This window comes from Mesoplodon mirus, assembly GCF_964341445.2.
Source record: "Mesoplodon mirus genome assembly, chromosome: X".
NCBI classification, from domain to species: domain Eukaryota; kingdom Metazoa; phylum Chordata; class Mammalia; order Artiodactyla; family Ziphiidae; genus Mesoplodon; species Mesoplodon mirus.
In genome coordinates, this window is record NC_138981.1 from 35,681,504 (window position 1) to 35,703,268 (window position 21,765).

Sequence of the window (21,765 nt, forward strand, 5' to 3'; positions counted from 1 at the left end):
TGGTTTTACTGTCTACTTGGATATATCCCTAAGTAATATATTTTCTAATTTTTCATTTTTGAATTCTATAGAAATTGAAATCATACTGTGTGTATTTTCTTTAACATCTTTATTGGAGTATAATTGCTTTACAGTAGTATGTTAGTTTCTGCTTTATAACAAAGTGAATCAGTTATACATATATCCCCATATCTCCTCCCTCTTGCATCTCCCACCCTCCCTATCCCACCCCTCTAGGTAGACACAAAGCACCGAGCTGATCTCCCTGTGCTATGCTGCTTCCCACTAGCTATCTATTTTACGTTTGGTAGTGTGTATATGTCCGTGCCACTCTCTCACTTTGTCACAGCTTACCCTTCCCCCTCCCTATATCCTCAAGTCCATTCTCTAGTAGGTCTGTGTCTTTATTCCCGTCTTGCCCCTAGGTTCTTAATGACCTTTTTTTAAAATTTTTAGATTCCATATATGTGTGTTAGCACACGGTATTTGTTTTTCTCTTTCTGACTTTCTTCACTCTGTATGACAGACTCTAGGTCCATCCACCTCACTACAAATAACTCAATTTCATTTCTTTTACGGCTGAGTAATATTGCATTGTATATATGTGCCACATCTTCTTTATCCATTCATCTGTCGATGGACACTTAGGTTGCCTCCATGTCCTGGCTATTATAAATAGAGCCGCAATGAACATTGTGGCACATGACTCTTTTTGAACTATGGCTTTCTCAGGGTATATGCCCAGTAGTGGGATTGTTGGATCGTATGGTAGTTCTATTTTTAATTTTTTAAGGAACCTCCATGCTGTTCTCCATAGTGGCTGTATCAATTTACATTCCCACCAACAGTGCAGGAGGGTTCCCTTTTCTCCACACGCTCTCCAGCATTTACTGTTTCTAGATTTTTTGATGATGGCCATTCTGACTGGTGTGAGATGATATCTCATTGTAGTTTTGATTTGCATTTCTCTAATGATTAATGATGTTGAGCATTCTTTCATGTGTTTGTTGGCCATTTGTATGTCTTCTTTGGAGAAATGTCTATTTAGGCCTTCTGCCCATTTTTGGATTGGGTTGTTTGGTTTTTTTTGTTATTGAGCTGCATGAGCTGCTTGTATATTTTGGAGATTAATCCTTTGTCAGTTGTTTCATTTGCAAATATTTTCTCCCATTCTGAGGGTTGTCTTTTGGCCTTGTTTATGGTTTCCTTTGCTGTGCAAAAGCTTTGTGACTCTTTTGACTCAACATTTTTTGGTGAAATCTGTCCATGTTTATGTGAATACCATTCCGTTCATCTCCACTGTTGTATCATTCTATAATGTATCTGTTTTCTTGTTGATGGAGATTTTTGTTGTTTTAGTTTATAATGTTACAAAAAATTGCTGCTATGACATTCTTGTACATATGGCCTAACAAACATGTACAAGAGTTTCCTTGGGTAAAGTTTTTAAAACTGTGAGTTATGACCTATTGGCGGGTCATGCCAGCATTTAAGAAAAAAAGGAAACAAAATGTCAGTATACATAAAATTATATGTATGTAAGTATATATATACTTGTGTGTGTGTGTAGTTATTTTCTGGATTGTGGTATAAAACATACTTTTTTCTTTCCAATTCCCCTTTCCCCCATCCCCCGCCTCCGATAACCACAAATCTGTTCTCTTTTTCTATGTGTTTGGGGTTTTTTTTGAAGTGTAATTGACCTCCAACACTGTGTTAGTTCCTGGTGCACAACAAGTCTAGTTTACATCTGTCACCATACGAAGATATTACATTATTATTGACTATATTCCCCATGCTGTACATTTCATCCCCTTGAATCATTTATTTTGTAGTTGGAAGTTTGTACCCTCTAAATCTCCCTCACCTATTTCACTTATCCCCTCGCCCCCCTCCCCTCTGGCAACCAGCTGTATTTCTTACTGTGACCTCTGCCAAAAATGTTTGAGAAGACTCCCGTAAGGAGTGCACCTAGGAATGAAACTGAAGGGCAAATGGTATGAGCATTTTCAGCCTTATAAGATGATAAGTTTTTTTTTTTTTTCTTTTTGCGGTATGCGGGCCTCTCACTGTTGTGGCCTCTCCCGTTGCGGAGCACAGGCTCCGGACGCGCAGGCCCAGCGGCCATGGCTCACGGGCCCAGCCGCTCCGCGGCATATGGGATCCTCCCAGACCGGGGCACGAACCCGCATCCCCTGCATCGGCAGGCGGACTCTCAACCACTGCGCCACCAGGGAGGCCCGATAAGTTGTTTTTTATAATCGTTGTACCAATTTAAACTCCACGAACATTGTATAAAAGTTTCCTCTACCATCTTACCAACGCTTGGCATCATGAAAAATTTTAATTGTTGTCCAACTGGTAGATATAAATGGATATCTTATTATGATTTTAATTTGAATTTTTCTGATTACTAATGAGGTTGAGCATCTTTTCATATGTTTACTGGCTGTTTTGGGTTCCTCTTCTGTGATAATGACTATTTATATATTGCCAAATTTTCTATTAGGCTGTTAGTCTTTACTGATTTGAAGGTGTTTTTTTATGACCCCGTTCATCTCTAGAAATGCTTTTGCCTTAAGGTCTATTTTGTCTGCTCTTCATACAACGATATCAAGTTTCTTTTGGTTAATATTTACATGGTATATATTTTTTTACCATTTACCTTTCAACCTTTCTGTGTCCATATGCTTAAGATGACACTCTATATAGTGTATCTGCTATTTTAAATTATATGTTATATGTATTTAAATATTTGCTATACATATATGCTGTATATATAATGTGCTATATATACATATACATGCTATGCATATATGATATATAATTGCTAAAGTTTAATTTGACAATATTTTTTCTTAAACTATAGAGTTTAGTCTACTTATATTCATTGTAATTGCAATATTTACATTTGTATTGTGATTACTGTAATATTTGCTTTTACTTATATTTATGGATTGAAATACTATATTTTTCTCATTCCATTTTATCCTCTCTACTAGTGTAGATTTTATATGAATTTTTATTTTTAGTGGTAACCCTGGAAATCACAATATTCATATTTAATTTTATAAATCATTAGTTATAGCCTTCTTCTAATCAGTAAAAGGAACTTGGTATTCTTAAACTCCAAATATCATCAGCCTGGCTTGTATATACTTTTTGTCCTATGTTTTAGACATACCTTATTTTCATTTCAACAATTTAGATATTATCATTTTTGTTTTACATCAACATTTGTTTAGATTTATCCATGTGTTTTACCAATTTCACTTTTCACCATTCCTTTTTTTTTTTTTTTTTTTTTTTTCTTTTTGCGATATGCGGGCCTCTCACTGTTGTGGCCTCTCCCGTCGCGGAGCACAGGCTCCGGACGCGCAGGCCCAGCGGCCATGGCTCACGGGCCCAGCCGCTCCGCGGCATATGGGATCCTCCCAGACCGGGGCACGAACCCGTATCCCCTGCATCGGCAGGCGGACTCTCAACCACTGCGCCACCAGGGAGGCCCCACCATTCCTTTTTATATCTCAGATCTACTTTAATTAACTCTTCTTGAAGTACAGTCTTTAGAAGTTCCTTTAGTGAAACTCTGTTGATGGTAAATTATCTCACTTTTTATTTTACTGAAAATTTCTTTGTTTTACTCTTATTTGAAACTGTTTTCTCTGGATATACAATTCTAGATGGATAGTTATTTCTCTCAGAACTTTTTAGATATCATTTCACTGGCTTCTGGATTTCATTATTTCTACTGAAAGTCAACTGTCATCCTAATCATCATTCCTCTGTATGTAATCTGTTTTTTCCCCCTCTCTAGCTGTGTTTAAGATGTTCTCTTTATCTGTAGTGTTCTACAGTTTCACCATAATATGCCTAGGGGTTTCTTTTTACTTTTCCTGTTGGAAGGAAAGAAAGGAATAAATATATACCATCATCTCCATAAGGCCAGGATCCTTGTCTTTTTCACATCTGTACTCTTAGCCTTAACACAGGGCTTAACACATGTAGGAATGCAATAAATATTTGATGTGTAATGTATAAATTTATAAATAATTCTAGTTTCCTTATGAATAATAATAAGAAAACTCATCTTATTTCAGCATATCTAATAAGCGTGTCTTCTCTCAGATGTCTCTGGTCCCTAGTAGAAGATAAAGGAAGAAAATGAGTCTTTTGGTCACTGTTCTTCTTTTTTAGGATAAGATTACCTATTTTTCCCCTGTAAATCTAAGGAAAAGTTAACTTGACTTTACATTTAAATAAGCTTCCAAGTGAAAGTTTGAAGTCCCAAGCGTTTAATGTTAAAATTAGGGCCTAGCAAGTTCTGAATACTCAGTAATCATTTATCACAAATAATGAGTGTAACTCAATTTCAGTCAAACTCACTCTTTAGAGTATGACCTATAGGAAACACATCGTCTGTTCTGAGCCTTGTATTTCTGAAATATTAGATTGATGTGGCAGAGAAGAATATAACTTTTATAGTGGGTGTCATGTTTATTTTCTTTCCTCTTTTACCCCTCCTTTATTCCTATCACTCTGCCCCCAACACAGAGACACACTTGCAGGCACGTGTATATGCACACACACACACACACACACAATCATAGCCCATCATATGAAATGCTACATGTTATTCCTTGGCTTCTGTACGTTTTCACCCTTACTCAAAGCCTTGTCATACCTGACAGCTGCAAGTTTTTTACTGACAATTTTGCCAAATATAAAGGTCTTTGGGTGTAAATCCTGTTTTTGTCATAATACTGTATAACTTTGGACAAGTTATTTAACCTCTGTGAGCTTTGATTTCCTTATCTGCAAATTGAGAATAACATAGCTACTTTATGGCTTATAGTGAGGATTCTAGGTGTCATGTATAAAGTGGCTAACGTGACTTGGTGCATGGTACACGCTGACTCAGTATTAGTTCCCTGTTCTTCAGCTAAGCCTTCCATCTACTTCCAGGGCTTGAGAAGGTGGCAAAGGCATAATCCCAAGAGATTGTTCTGATGTTGCAGAGTTCTGAAATGACAAATGACTCAAGTCCATATCTGAGTCGAGCAAATATAAGGATTATAGTTATTGTTCTTATAAGGATAGCAAGAAGTAATGACTAACAACTCTGGGAAGATCTTATTTGTGTTAGGTGTTGGCAGCTCTAGGCATATATGGTAAAGGTGATATGGAGGCCCATTTCCTGGGGCATGTAGACCTGGTGTGGCCCTCTTTCCCCTGTCACACATGAAACGGCCATCGATGTGCCATCCACCTCACCCTATATCTCAAGAACATACCAAAAAACAAAGACAAAAAAACCAACTAAAACAAACAGAAAATACGAGCTGAGGCTTTGGCATGCCTCTCTTAGGTGGTTCTCTATCGCTGATCTGTATTATTCCCCTTGCTCTTGTTTCTTTTTGTGTCAATTCTTTGTTCTATTGCAGAGGTTGGCAAACTTTTTAAAAAATAAAATGCCAGACAGTAAGTATTTTAGACTTTGTGGGCACTGTGGTCTCTGCTGTAACTCCCCAAGTTTGCAGTTGTAGCAGAAAAGCAGCCAGAGACAATACATAAACAAATGAGCATGGCTGTGTTCCAATAAAACTTTATTAATAGACACTGAATTTTGAGTATAATTCATATTAATTTTCACATGTCATGAAATATTCTGCTTTTTATTTTCCCCAACGATTTAAATTGTAAAAACCATCTCTAGCTCGTAGGCTGTACAAAACAGGTAGTGAAGTGAATTTGGCCCACAAGCCATAGTTTGCCTACCTCTGCCTTGTTGTTCCTCTGAATTTTTCATAGGTATCTTCTTAGAACCTGTGCAGTTATTTCCTGAGTTGAATACTAAAACAAATAGGTTTTTATGTTTAATGATTCTATTAGTTTTCTGTGGCCACCATCACAAATTGCCACAATTTAGCAGCTTAGAATAATGTAAATATATGATCTTGATGCTGAAAAGTTGGCCTCTGTGCACCAGTGCCGAATTGAATCTTGGAGACAGAGTTTTGGGTGAAGTAGAAAAGGATAGCTTTATTGCTTTACCAGGAAAAGGGGGACACAGCAGACTCGTGCCCCTGAAGAACTGTTGTCCCAACCTGAGAGGATTTGGTGAGCAGGTTTATAGCAGTGGTTCAAGGACAGGGTTGCTGTTAAGATTAGGGTGTGTGCAGGGCCTGCACTCCTTAAATCTGGCCTCAGGTAGTCTCTTGATGAGCTTCTCTGGTTCCTTTAATCTGGCCTCAGGTGGTCTTCTCTGGAATGAACAATGTTAACATCTTCCATTTGTTGGGGGTTTTAGTTCTGTAAAGAGCTCAAAGATACTGTTATGTGTATCCCTTGAGGGAGCACCAGGACCCTGCCCCAAGGCTACACTATTGTTTCTTGACTGCTCCTCCCTTGTCTCTGTATCTCCTCCCTCCTCTGATTAGCAACTGTTCGAATCTGCCCTTTGGAACTCAGGGAAGGTCACAGAGGCTGGAGTCTGTTCCCTGCAAACAAGAAACAACAGAAAGGCTTCCATGCCCAGGAGCCCCACAGGGTCCTGCTCTGTTTCAGTCTCACAGTTCTGTAGCTCAGAAGTCTAGTTTGGCTTTCTCTACTCTCGGTTCACTAGGCTGAAATCAAGGTGTCTACTGGCTGAACTCCTATCAGGAGGCTCTGGGAAGATTCCACTTCCAAGCTCATTTTGGTGGGCAGATTCTGATTCCTTGTGGCTGTAGGAACAAGGCTTCTGTTTCCCCATTGGCTGTTAGCTAAGAGCCAGCCTTTGCTCCGAGAGGCCTCTCTCTCTGATCCTTGCATATGGACCTCTGCATCTCAGAGCCCTCTTCTCACGTTTGGAATCTGACTTCCCATTCTGCAGCATCTCAGTATCCACCTTCCTCTTCTAATTCCTCTGTTTTTAAGGGCTCAGTGATTACAGTGGGCCCACCCAGATAATCCAGGACAAGCTCCCTATTTTAAGGTCAGCTGATAGGTAACTTCAGTTCCCTCTGCAATGTTCAATCACAGCAGTACCTAGATTAGCATTTGATTGAATAATTAAGGGACAGGAATCTAGAGGCAACATCTTTAGAATTTAGAATTGAACAATTACCATGTAGATTTCCAATGTAAGTACTGATGTATATAAGTCTAGATCACTTAAGGTGTATCCAGAAATAATTTAACCCATTCAAGTATTCAGTTTGGGTGTATTTTATACAGTTTTGGAACTAATCCAATAATCCTTGCTTCTCAATAGATGATCTAGCCACTTGAGAGGAAATTTGAGATGTACATGCTGTGGTCATTCAATGAATAATTTGCTCCAAGGATGACATTTTCACTTTTTTCCCAGTAGTAGAACTGGGTTTCATAGATAACTTACCTTTGTTTCCTACATTCAGTAGTATTTCAGGATAATTGCTGTGGAGAACAAATTGACATATTTTTCTGGAGTGATTTTTTTTTTTTATATTTAAGATCCAATTGTTAATTTCTAAGTCCAACCAGGTACTGAATCTCATGGATATAATACTCTAGGGCTGGAAATCTCTATTTGACTCTTAGCTGCTTTGCTTCAGCCACCATGTCAGACTCGTCACCGATCTTGCTGATTTTCATCCTCACTTGTTACCTGAAAACTGGGTTTGCCTCTTGGTGGGTATTGAACCAATAGACACAACCAAGCCAAAGATCGGGAGAAGAAGGAAGTATTTATTATTACTTGCAGCAAATAAGGAGAACACCAGGGATCGTTCTCAAAAGAGTGTCTCCCCAACAGCAAAACTGGGGAAGCTTTAAGCTAAGGGTACATGCATATTCATGAGGGGGCTTCAGCATAGAATTGGGGCAAGTTGACAGAGTCCAAGCTTCAGTTGATTGAAGTCAGGAGGGTCAACATTATCATTCCATCCTCCGCCTGGGTGGGGGCCTTAGTTCCTGCAGAACTGAGAGATAGTATGTATATTCCTTGAGGAACCAGGACCCTGCCCCAAGGCTGCACTATTGTTTCTTGACTGCTCCTCCCTAGTTTCTGCATTCCTTCCCTTAAGATCGTTAATTACTGAGACCTGTTCCAGGGCAAGTATTTTAGCCAGGCTCAGATCACAGAATAGCTTAGGCCAAAATGGGTTCTATGTCAAGAAAGCCATTCCTGGTTCTCTTTCTCCAGGGACCCCCTAACCTATCTGCTTCATAGTGGCCCAAGTATCTTTATCTTTCTTTTCACTTCTTGCCCCTATGATACCCTGATTCACATCTTCATCATTTCCTATCCTATCTGTTGCAATAACTTCTTCATTGGCCTTCCTGCTTCTGGTTTCTCCCCCTTACAATGCTCCAGAGATTCTTTGATTCAACCTGAAATTTAGAAAAACTGCCAGAGTTCCCTAGTGCCTCCAAAATGGCATTCCAACTCCTTAGCTTGACATTCAGAGATTCCCATTATGTGACCCAATCCTACCTTTCAACCTCATCATTTTCCATTACAGTCCTCCATAGAGGTGTTGGGACAAGTAGTAAGTGAACATGGGCCATGTTCTGAGAATGGTAAATAGGTCTGTGTAACTGGGGTAAAGGGTTTGTGTAACCATTGCAGATGGGTGTGATTATTCAAAGGTCCTTCTTTTCCACATTCAACGTTCAATTGATTGTGAAACCCAGACAGGTCCTTCTATCACCTACTTTTTTAATTTGTCTCCTCCTCTCTATTAGTCTTGCCATTGCCCTAGCTCGGGTTTTGCCATCTCTCTCCTGGACTGTTGCCATGGCCAACCTGTCTCTTTGTCCCATTCTCTCTTTACTCTAACTCAGTCATTATATTACATCAAGGTATCGTGCTAAAACAGAGTCTGATTGGGACATCCTTGCTGGTCCAGTGGTTAAGACTCCGTGCTTCCACTGCAGGGGGCACAGGTTCTATCCCTGGTCAGGGAACTAAGATCCTGCATGCTGTGCATCATGGCCAAAAAAAAAGAAAGAAAGAAAGAAAGAAAACAGAGTCTGATCATGGCCTCTTTATAATTCAAAACCTTCATTTGTTGCCCACTGTTGTCATTAAAGATTATTTACCCACTGATGCAGTGGTTAAGAATTTGAGCTATAGCATAAAAAAGAATGAAATAGTGCCATTTGCAGCAACATGGATGGATCTAGAGATTATCATACTAAGTGAAGTAAGCCAGACAAAGACAAATATCATATGATATCACTTATATGTGGAATCTAAAATATGACACAAATGAACTTATTTACAAAACAGAAACAGACTCACAGACATAGAGAACAGACTTGTGGTTGCCAAGGGAGCGGGGAGGGATGGGTTGGGAGTTTGGGATTAGCAGATGCAAACTGTTATAAATAGAATGGATAAACAAGGTCCTACTGTGTAGCACAGGGAACTATATTCAATACCCTGTGATAAGCCACAATGGAAAAGAATATGAGAAAGAATGTATATATATGTATAACTGAATCACTTTACTGTATAGCAGAAATTAACACAATTTTATAAATCAACTATACTTGGATAAAATAAATGTAAAAAAAAACAAAAAAGAACTTGAGTTATAGGCCAGACTGCTTGGGATGGGATCCTGGCTTTACGTGTGAGACACATCATTTTATTGCTCTAAGTCTCAGTTTCCTCATCTATAAAATGGGGATAATAATGTTTACAGAGGGTTGTTATGTGGATAAAAATATACTGAGTATGAAGAGCAATTAGCAGATACCTGGTACATAGTACGTATGCAACTAATAGTGGCCATTATAACCACCATAAAATACTCCAAAGATTGAGATAGACTCTATAAATAACTGGCTATTTTTTACTTAATTAAGGATTTTTGAGAGTTTATTTGGCTAAAGAATTGAATTTCAATGCTCTCCTCTTGTCTTTTGAGTAGGCAGCTAAGGATTGTAACTGGTGAATGGTTCTTTGAAGAAAAGGCAAAGCGTTTCAAGCACGTCAGTGTTCTGGGCACTGATGTTGTCCGACAGTCCATCTTAAGAAGTCCAGGTAACTAAAGCAAAACTGTTTTAATCTTCATTTTGGCAGTCTAAATAACTTCCCTATATTATGTAGCAAATGCGAACAGTTGAATTTCCTGAATCCCTTGGGTCATTTCAAAACTGAGTGGCATGAAATCTAAATCTGCAATTCATACAAGGGAAGAGGAAGTCGGTAGAAAATAAAATCCACAGTGATTTTTCACATATGTGATACACTGAGATTTTCAGGGGAGGCATTTATCTTCATCACAGACGGGTCTTTTCCTGAATGCACTTCCAATATTTTACTGAACATTTAAGAAAGTAACATAAAACAGATGAGTTACATGATTCACATTGTGAAAGCAATCCTTGGTTTTTCAACAGGATGTATTTCAGATTTCATTTAAACGTTACTTTTTCTCATCCAGTGATTCTCAACCAGGGGCTGATATTTTGTACTGTGCCCCCCTCCATCAAGCTAGGGGAGTGTTAAGATATGCAAGGGAGCATTTTTGGTTGTCCCAATGACTATGGGGGAATTAATGGCATTTAGAGATGCTGCATGGCCTGAAATTGCACAAGACGGTTTTACTCAATGAATAATTATACCGTCACCAAATGCAAATAACACCCCACCTTGAGAACATTGCTCTGTGCATTCAGACTACAATTTAAGTGGTTAAATATTGAGTGAACCTGTGTTTAGGATCATGTTTCTCAGGTATGCTGTAGTAAAGGTGGAGCAGGTGTCTTTTGGTCTGTTCCTAGGGTATCTCCCCTTTCAGAGACTGGAGACAAATGCCCTTATTTTTAAGTCTGGCGGGTAGGGCTGGGAGGCTTGGACCTGATTCCAGTGCCACTTCTGGGTGTCACAGTAGCAAGGAAGGGCTTTCCCAGGTGGGCAACATCAGGTCTGATGCCACAGAGGGACAGAGTGGAGTTAGAAGTAAGCAGTTAGCTCTGGCTGCTTCCTCCGCTCAAACCTCAGCACCTTCCAGAGTGTGGACTGTCTCTCAGGTCACGAGGTGTGTACACAGATGTTGGCCCTCCCAGGAAGTCTGGCTTATGTGCTCAGAAATCAGGGTATCGTTTCTAGAATCCCATGCTAGAATTCAGTCTCTAGGGATTTGGAGTTCTCATGAACCAAGCTCCTCTTCCCTAAAAATATTTGCAGAGGGATCATGTATAGTTGCTCCATTGCAGTCACCCTTAGAAAGCTGATCTCAGCAAAACTCCCACAGTTGAGTCCCAATCTTAGTCCTCATTTAACTGTGGGACACTCAACAGATTAGAAATAAGTGTGTGACCAGGAAACATGGATGGGAACATCACTGCCAATTTTTTAGACTTCTATGTCCTGTGCTAATGTAGGAAAGTGAATGAAGAATCGAAAATTGCTCTCATTTCTGGCCATTTCATATGTAAATTTGTCTTCTGTTTGTTTTTCATGAGGAGCTGAAGAAATACAAAGCCAAGAACAAACCCACCAGAACGCAGAAAAGTCAGACGCTTCGCTTTCTGCTGGGCGGAAGGCCAGCCACGATGGGCCCAGGAAAAAGGGGTAAGACCCAGCCTCTTCAAGGGAATCTTTGATCTTTGTTCCAGTCACCTGTGAAATAGATGCTTTAGTTTTTCAAGTCTAATGTCACTTAAGTGACCCAGAGAAGGTCAGAGACTCATCCGAGGTAACATTCTCCTATCATTCTCCTCAGGAAATGCAGTTTTAATTACTTTCAGTTTTAGATAAAGGTCCCTTCTGACCTGAACCTGTCAGTTTTTCTTTCACTTAACATATCTGGTCCTTTACTTCTGGGTAGAAAGTTTCATGCTAGGGCCAGTCTTGTCTGTAAGGAGGTGACAACTGCCTTTGTTGTAGGGTCAACACACCTCCCCCGCACCCAACCTGATTGCTGTTGCAAACTGAAACAGCCAAATCAGAGATTTATTAATAGGACTTAAAACATTGTCTCCCCTGTTTGAAATGCGGGCCTCCTTAAGGAAGAAATCATTTGCCCACCTCACTGACTTCATTCAGAAAGCAAATATGTGTCAAGTGCTGAGAATAGGAATGGGAGGCACACAGGGATGCAAGATTCAGGGAGGCGCTGGGAAACTCAGAGTGAGAAGGTTCCATCAGGGAGAGTCAAGTGGCCCCCAAAATGCAGGTCATAAGGACCCAAAGGCAAACTGTTGCCTTACAGCCCTGCCTGTTGCAGTCTCCATTTCTCAGGCAACTGGTGGCCAGTTTTGTGGCCGAGGGAGTGAGAATCCGAATCTACACCCAGTGGCTTTATGGTTCTTTCTGGGTAGTGTGGCTTCGTTCTCAGCAGAAGCCAACGTGAGGGGCTGCCAGTCCCTGAGCCTTCATCTGTCGCTACGGAAAGTCCATTTTGTTCCGTTTTGTTTTGTTTTTTTAAAGAATCTTGAACTGTGAGTAGACATGAAACCTAAATGTCATTTGACTCAAAGGCTCATGACTAACCATGTCTTTGTTAATTAGCAGAGATGACTGGGAAAGATAGCCTAGAGGGACCATACATCCTATGTGTTGAGTCTTCCTACCACGTTAAACCCATTTGTCACTCCTCGGGGCTCCCACAGTGCCTTGTGCCCATGCGTCACTCGTTACTTGGTGCGCTCTGACACAAAGCCCCTCCTTACACAAGAATGTAAAGTAAATGAACCGGTCTCACTCAATACCACCCCCCCCCTTTAATTGTAAGCTCCTTTAGTGCTGGCCCAGTGTCTTTTTTGCTTTTGTGCTACAGTACCCAGCATGGTGCCTGGCCCATTGAAAACAATCAGTGGTCTGATTGAATTAAACTCAGAGCCCACAAGTGCTTCTAGGAGCTGTAGTGTGCAGACCCCAGGCCAGGCACCACTATGTGGGTTACAGAATGGTGGGCTTGGAGCTAGGAGACAACAGTGAGCCCTGCTAGAACTCAAAACTGGCATCTGATGCTTCTGTCTTCAAGGAATATAACACCTAGTCAGGAAGAAAAGGTTCAAAGGTCCACACCTGAAAAGTTAATTTGTACAGAAGGATTTTAGAAAAACATAAGATGACAATATGAGCTGCCTGAAAGCCTTTCTAAAACAACAAGACAAGGAGTTAACTACAAGAGATAGAATATGGAAATAAATAATTAATTTAAAAATATTTATTTATTTATTTTTTGGCTGCATCGGGTCTGGGTCTTAGTTGTGGCATGCAGGCCCTTCCAGGCATCTCTCTAGTGGTGGCACGAGGGCTCCAGAGCACGTGGGCTCTGTAGTTGCAGCACACGAGCTCTCTAGTTGTGGCTCACATGTTCAGTAGTTGCAGCGTGCTGGCTTAGTTGCCCCACAGCATGTGGGATATTAGTTCCCTGACCAGGGATTGAACCAACATCCCCTGCATTGGAAGGCAGATTCTTAACCACTGGACCACCAGGGAAGTCCCAATAATTAAATATTAAATAAGTGGCTTAGATCATTGATGTCGGGAGGGCACAGGGGCCATTGGGAAAGACATGAAATTCTAAGTGGGACTTGATGAGCACTTTGAAAGATGGATGGGGCCAGGATAACAAAAGAGGAGGAACAGTGATTCCAGGTGGAGGAGACACCATAAGCAGCACTGCAGAGGGAAGGACATGTACAAGGTGGTTCTCAGAGCAGCATAAATTGACATTATATTAACTGCTATTCTCACCAAAAATGTAATTTTCCAGTTAGATTGAAGCTTCTGACGCTTTGACAAGACATTCTTCTAGTGGTCTTTGAAGCAGAAACAACTTGGCAGATTCTATTAAGGTTGTCCCAGTACCTCTGGAATACTTTTTCCCCCTGAGAAAACTGGAGCCTGTAAAGTAAATGAACTGGTCTCTCCAGATACCATCACAAAAAATATAGCTTTGGTTTTTTAATCCAAGTGCATTTGGAAAGATCCATGTTTGAGGCCTTTGGTAACCTGGATTGTCACTTGAATCTTGGTTTCTGAAAAGCTCTTTTTAAGTTCCTAGTAATTTAGTGAAATGGGCATGCAATCAAATTTCATCTGGTATGAGCCATTCCATTGTTCAAACTTATTACCCCAGAGACATGGGTGCCATCACTTATTCCACAAGAATTGTCTGGGTTCTAGTACGTTCCAGGCATCTCTCTAAACTCAGGGGACCTAGCAGGGAACAAGAAGCACAGAGTTGCTGCTCTCAGGGAGCTGCAGTCTAATAAGTTGCTACCTCAGTTGGTCTCAGAGGATCATCCTGGCTCTCCTCTCTGAGCAAGGTGAGTTCAAGCTCCCTTTTCTCAGCATCCTGTAAACAGGCTCTGCCCAGGCGTCGCTTCTCCATTCTCAGGTGACAGTGGCGAGTCCCCAAAGTCAATGGTCTTCTTCTTAGAAGGGACGGAGGCCTGGCTTACCAGCAACTGGTACGGCCTTGGGAGAATATCCTAACCTCCTCTACCAGAACCTTTGACACTCTACTGCAGAAGCCCTGGGGACTCCCCAGAATTTCTCAGCCCCAAGTCTGCTTGAAAGAAGAATTATTTACTGTTGAAAGTACAAGAAATGGTATTTTTGAAATGATATGTTTAAATGCTTTCTTGTCTTGCTTTTAAATATATATATATATATATATATATATATGTATAATTTCAGATTTCTTCTTAGCAAGTTCAGATCAGCAACCAGAGGAGAAATTGTAACTTCAAAAACTGAAAGTGGGCGGAGCTACAGCTTGGACTTAGACAGCCAAAATTTTCGGAGTTTAAAGTCAGCCCCTGGTTCAGACAGGTAAGACACATACAGATTGGCCAATGGGATAGCCTGAGGATAAGGTTGATGTATTTCCATCCAAACAGTGCTTCTGGATACCTGTAAAGTATTCCCTCTCGGAGGTCTAACACATAATGTGAAAAGCCAGGAGGATATTTTTTAGTTGAAATGGGAAGCACTTACACTTCTGGAATTACAGCTATTGAAACCATCTGTGTTACCTGCACGGCTGAGACTTGATGTTTTGGGACTCAGGGCTGCAGTTCAGATGGAGAGATCCAGAAAAATAAATTATTTTCATTGATTTCGTGATATTTTTCTGTTTAAGCTTCTGAAAAAGAAACCTCTGAGTGTCACACATTCCTTGCAGCTTTTTTTAAATATAAATTTATTTATTTATGGCTGTGTTGGGTCTTTGATGCTGCACACGGGCTTTCTGTAGTTGCGGCGAGCAGAGGCTACTCTTCGTTGAGGTGCACGGGCTTCTCATTGCGGTGGCTTCTCTTGTTACGGAGCACAGGCTCTAGACATGCGGGCTTCAGTAGTTGTGGCTCGTGGGCCCAGTAGTTGTGGTTCGTGGGCTGTAGAGCACAGGCTCAGTAGTTGTGGCGCACGGGCTTAGTTGCTCTGCGGCATGTGGGATCTTCCCGGACCAGGGCTCGAACCCCTGTCCTCTGCATTGGCAGGTGGATTCTTAACCACTGCGCCACCAGGGAAGTCCCCTGCAGCTTTCAAAAAATTAAAAATAATTTCATTTGAATTGCCTCAGAGAATTTCCATAAATTCCACTTCTTTCTAGTTCCACCACCTCTAACTTGTTGTCAGTGGGCCAGCTCCTCAAATCTCCTATCCATAGAGCTATCACCTTGTCAAGAAAAGTAAAGAGAGAGAGGATAGCCAAGAGCGTAGTCATTTCATATCAGGCTTGATGTTTTTTATCCTGTTGGGGCATAAGTCAAGGCTTATTTTCATGACCGGTGTATTATCAAAGGCAACGATGAGAAAAAAGATCTACCCTCATGTTTCATTAAGAGCACAGGTACTCTCATACTGATACCTTTTTCCCTATAGCAGCGGTCCCCAGCCTTTTTTGGCACCAGGGACCGGTTTTGTGGAAGACAATTTTTCCCCGGGGGTTCCGACAGTAATGCAAGCGATGGGGAGCAGCAGATGAAGCTTCACTCGAAGCTTCACTAGCTTGCTGGCTGCTCACTCCCTGCTGTGCGGCCCGGTTCCTAACAGGCTGTGGACCGCTACCAGACCCCTGCCCTGTAGCATTCCTGCAAACTAGTGTCACTTTATGTAAAACTGCACAGAAAAAAATAAGCATAAACTAAATCACTTCTCATCCACTATCAAAAGATTATCACTGTATTCACTCTTTTCCAAATTTTTAAGAATGTAGATTTATTTCCTTTATGATAAAAAAAATACTTTAAACCCTGGTTGCGTTTGTCCTTGAAGTCGTTTCCTTTGACTTCCGTTGGGGTAGCCCCCTGTCGTGTCCCACAAAAACGTTATATAAAGAAAAAAGCTCATTTTTGGTTTTGATTGCTGAATTCCTGACTCTCAGACAGTGATCAAGGTTATTTAGAGATGATAAGCAACTCGCTTAGTGTTGCTATTTTTGTTCAGCCTTGTGGGGACTCAATGGAGGAGCCCTCTTGGCTCATATTTCAAGCTGGCATTTAAAAGGGAAAAATATATATATATATATAAAACGAGGAAAGATGGAGTCCCCCGTTAAAAACACTTAAAGTCCCCTGGCCCAACAAACATTAAATTATTCCATTTTAAATTAATTTGTCTTGCAGTTACTCAACAAGAGTAAGGGGCATGCTCTGCAGTATCACGTTGCTTACGCCGTTCTTTCAGAATCTATCTGCCTAGGTTTATTCCTTGTGTCTTAACTACTGCTGGGTATAAATACAGTTGACCCTGGGATAGCACAGGGGTTAGGGGCGCCGACCACCGCCCAACACACACACTTTGCCCAGTCCAAAATCCGAGTATAACTTGACAGTCAGCCCTCTCTATCCATGGTTCCTCTGTATCCAAGCCTTCACCCAACTGTGTATCGTGTAGTACTATAGTATTTACTGTGGGAGAAAAGTCAGTGTATAAACGGACCCGTGCAGTTAAAGCTATAAAGCCATATGGACATGTTTCACCAAAGACTGGTGTATTGACCCAGGGGCTTTCTTGTTGTAAACTGGAAGGTCATCCCTAAGTAGATTTTATATTTTAAATTGTAAATACCCGAGATGGTTTATAGAGAGAATATAGCAGTCAGGGTGCTTTGGCTGAAGCATGCCAAGAAGAATGTTTTTGCATGAAGGAAGAGAGTCAGGATGTTTGGGAGATCAGTAGAACAACATGTCCTTTTCCTAGAACATGTATTTATTGCAGTGATGACTCATTAATGGACTGCCACAGCAAGATGAATTACCTTATCCCAAAATTATTCCTTAGAAAAGTTGGGGCAGGAGGTAGCCCATCACGTAAAGATGTTAACTCCTTTTTGTTTGCTTGGAGCTGCAATAATTCTGCAAAGCCAAGTGGTAAAACTGGCAGACTCTTTTCTCCTTAGGTTCTGCAAGCAGAATTGCAGCCTCCCCTATAAATCATTTTTAATATGGAACAGCAAGTTCCCCAAAAGAGAATTGCAAGATTCTGGTCTCTTTGGTCTATTACCTGACCTAGGTTAGCAATTAATTCCCCTTTCTCTTCCTCAGTGCATGTCTCTTCGTAGTTTGTTGCTCTTTTCCTGAAGCAGTTGGGCTTGGGCATCCTTTTTTAAAACTCATAACAGGGGCTTCCCTGGTGGAGCAGTGGTTGGGAGTCCGCCTGCCGATGCGGGGGACACGGGTTCGTGCCCCGGTCCGGGAAGATCCCACATGCCGCGGAGCGGCTGGGCCCGTGAGCCATGGCTGCTGGGCCTGCGCGTCCAGAGCCTGTGCTCCGCAACGGGAGAGGCCACAGCGGTGAGGGGCCTGCGTACCGCAAAAAAAAAAAACAACTCCTAACATATCAGAGTAGAAATGATGTTTTAGTAGATGCCTGGTTAGAGTTTATTTCTTTTCAGTAGTTTCAAAGCAGGGAAATGTGTGAATGGCTTAGTCAAGCCTCAGCAGCCTCTCAGAGGAACATGGCAAATGGCTCTTCACTGATTGCTAGGGACTTGACACATGAGGCAGATGAGATTTTTGAAAAAGAATGTAAATGTGAACTATAATTAATAAACAGAATGCTCTTCAAGGCAGTGATTCCTAATTCCTTTCACGCTGTGATGACTTGTCGAAATGGTGTGATTTGTGAGATATCTATCTTAAATCATACTCTCCTAGAAACGAGCCCTCAGGCAAGGATTCCTAAGTGAGGAATTTGTGTGTTAATTGAAATGATTCCAGGAGGAACCAGTAAGGGAATAAGAAAGACAGAATAAAGAAAAGGAAGAAGATAAGCAATGTGCTATCTCGGGTGAGGTCTGAGTTTGAGAACTCAGCTTGATCCTGCAAGGGATTCTGGAACATAAAGTGTCTCCAGGTTTTTCCATTTTGAGCAGCTGGACCATTGCACTTCTGTCCCAATCAGTCATTGTCTGTAGGTCCCCTTAGGGTTTCCATATTTAGCAAATAATGACACAGGATGCCCAGGTAAATTTTAGTTCCAGCTAAAGAACTTTTTAAAAAGCATGTTTCATGAAATCTTATTTTCATATACTACGTAAATAGTAGTATATTTTTATACTAAAAACTTCTTGACTGTTTATCTGAAATTCAGATTTAACTGAGGGTCAGGGGAGGCACACCTCAAGGCATGTCTTGGCCTCCAGTGCTAAAGGCAAATCTCTGAAGGTCATAGGTTCAAGCCATTAGCAGAAAAACACCCAGCAGCTAGGATGCGTGTGTGGAGCCTGGTACAACGGATCTGAGGGGACCTGGGTGGGACATCAGTAGTGTCCCCTAAAAGACAGAAAGGAAAAGTGGAACTTGGAACTGAAAATTTATTCTGTTCAGTTACGAATGGATAAAGGATGCTGCTGTGCTTCTCAGCAGCATTTCTATCATGACATTGGGGGATATGGCAAGCATTTAACCATGGGAACCTGTACCTTCTGATAACCAACCAGTTTCTCATATCCCCCACCACCACCCCCTGCCCAAGCACATTCCAGTTTTCTCCAGTTGTTCTTAATCGCTCTCTAGGAAGCCCAGGACTGACTGTCCCAGTCTCTGTGAAGCTTCACAAGCTGCTTTGGCTGGCTCTGATCCAAAAGCAGAACACACTGTTCACAGCACCCCGCAGTATTGAATCTTATCAATACTTCCATGAAGTGATGGACAGGTGATAGAAGAGGTGAGGGAATGTGGAATCATGAGAGTCTGTAGTTTACTTGAACTGTGACCATATTAGTGGGAGTTACATGAGGTCTAGAGTTTCTTCAGCGAGAAACTTATAACTCAAGACCATCCCTTTTCAACACATCCTTTGCCCACCGTATACATCTATCTTGATTGGAATTCCTCCAGAAGAAAACCCTGATGTAAGGATTCCAAAGCAAGTAATTTATTTAGGATGTGGTCTTGGAACACACAGGGGAGTGGAGGTAGTGAACCAGGGAAGGGAGGGGAGCCAAAGAGTGTGTCATTAAGCCAGTTACCACTGCGGCAACTAGCATTCAATCTCGGTGGACAACTGTAGGACACAGGCTAGAACACTTCTCAGAGTTTTCCAGTCAAGAGATCAGGAATCTGGGGTAGTTATAAACCAGCTCCCTGTTCATCATTGGTTGAGGGCTAATTCTGGGGCACTTACTCTCGGGCACGTCTGACTTGTTCTATGCACAGGAGCTCCATGCTCTTGGGATCCAAAAAAGTCCTCAGGTGTAGAGTTGTGGGTGGGTGTCCCTAGTAAACAGGATTCTGTGGATAGAGGTGAGTGCTGAGGTGAAAGGGGCGGGGGCACCGATGTCTGCTACAGCATCCCTTCCTAACTGCTCTCAGACCTCCTCCAAAAGTGCAGAGTGTCAGGCCACCAGTTGCTCAGCCCCTGATTTATGTTTTCTTTATATACGTGAGACGTTCCTTAGTATAACATCAATAATGTGAGGCAGTATGGAGATCGGGAGTTCAGCCAGACCCTTGACACTATACTTAGGTTGAACTACAACTGGGTTCTTGACTTGCTCATCCTTGTGGCCAAATGATTGTAAGCCGGAAGCCACCTCCTTGTTATCTTGTCATTTCTCCAACTGTTTCCCACCTACGCATTTTATTTATACAGATGAATTCAACACAAAGCTCTGCCAACATTATTAGCCTAGTACTATATGCCAAGTGGTAAATGTGGAAGATCTTAGTTAATGCTACTTTTCCACCCGTCCGTGAACTTCCAATTTGGCAGGGAAGGTTGGGATGACTAAACAAATAATTTCAAGACAATATGGTATCATGCTAAAAAGATATCTATGTGCTATGGGAAAACCAGAGCTAGGCATTTAACCTTCCAGAGGATTCAGGGAAGCTTCATGGAGATGGTCCCTAAGCAGTTTGAAGGAGTGAGGAGGACTTGGCCAGGTGAAGAGAGGTAAGAAGAACATTCTAGATAGAGGAACTAGAAAGTGCAAAGGAAAAGAGGCATAAAGCAATTTTGCACGTGCTAGAAAACAAACAGTTCAGGGTTTTTAGAGTGTAAAATTGAAATGTGGTTTACAAGAGATGAGATGGAGAGCTTCATTGGACCAGGATATGGATGGCTTTGGATTCCTTGGTAACTTTTTTCTTATAAGCAGCATAGCATTACAGGTAGAACAGGAGTTTAGCAAATCTCAGCTACTAAGTGCAGAGTAAGTGCTTGTTGCATTTGGTTACTGAAAGCTAAGTTCTTCTAAACACTTGCTTTCCTTGCTGTCTAGGGGGGGAGGGCACTTGGTTTTCTTGCTCTGACTTCTAGTCCCCCCAAGGTTTTGCATGGCTGCTGGCCTCTCCTCCAACTGGCTTCCAGCCATTCTTTAGAAACTAGACATGGGAACAGAATTTTGTTGTGATTGTAAACGACCAAAATATTATCAGACTGAGAGTTCTACCTGTTCTTAATTTTCTTTTTCCTCATACCCAGAGTCCTTCCCTTATGATGACTGTCTGCTCCATTTTAGAGAGTCTTTTTAAAGGAAACAGATTCTTTGAGGAAACCCTAAACATTTAAAAACCATGAAACAAATCAGCTTTTGTTTTAGTAAATCAAATGATCAAGCCTCTTTATATACTTAACACTAAGATTCATCGAACAAGATTTCACTTGAGCACCTACCACATTGTATTATATCTGTCCTTTCTCCAAAAAGGAAAAGGAAGGAAAATATGTGTAATTCAGCCCCAGAAAGCTAGTGGCTTCAGAGGAAACTGCAGCTAGAGAAACTGCTTAATGAATTTCCACTTCTTCCATATTTATCTGCTTCTCTAATTCAGAGTTCAAGAGCTCTTAGGATGGTTCATTTGTGTGTAAGTATCACACACACACACACACACACACACACACACACACACGCTACCAGAAATTCATTCCTTTGGGGCGTGTTGACCTCTCCAAAGAATTTGGTTTTTAAATGGAGACACACAGGGGCCAAGAAACTTTTCTGTAAAGGTACAGATAGTTAATATTTTTGGCTTTTTGTGAGCCAGATGGTCTCTGTCTCAACTACTCACTGTGCTGTTGTAGTGTCGACTGAAAACAAATGCACAACATGAGAGTTGTGAGTTAAGTGTTACTGGGGGCAAAATGAGGACTATAGTCTCGGAGACGGCATTTCAGAGAGCTCTGAGGAAGTGCTCCAGAGAGGCAGGCGGAAGGTCAGTGTTATATGTGACTTTAGTGAAGGGGGGACGTGCAGTGAAGCACACATGTTGGCAGAGGCTGGCTGCTAGTCACGAGGAACAGACGTCACCGTGAATGATTCCAGTGCTTTCCTAGATACAAAGAGATGCAAGAATTGGGCTCATAAAGTCTTCTCCGGA

The 21,765-nt window shown here is 41.4% G+C and overlaps 1 protein-coding gene across 8 annotated transcripts in view; it reads left to right on the forward strand.

Moving 5' to 3' along the window:
* Positions 1-21,765, forward strand: part of SYTL5 (synaptotagmin like 5) — a 249,609-nt gene that overhangs the window by 104,903 nt on the left and 122,941 nt on the right. For 6 of the 8 annotated variants that reach the window (XM_082610596.1, XM_082610593.1, XM_082610595.1 and 3 more), the window contains exons 4-6: positions 9,903-10,015; positions 11,443-11,551; positions 14,633-14,767. In XM_082610596.1, coding sequence (XP_082466722.1) covers positions 9,903-10,015; positions 11,443-11,551; positions 14,633-14,767 — 357 coding nt within the window. The remainder of the gene's footprint in view (positions 1-9,902; positions 10,016-11,442; positions 11,552-14,632; positions 14,768-21,765) is intronic. The other 2 variants (XM_082610598.1, XM_082610599.1) reach the window with 2 other exon arrangements.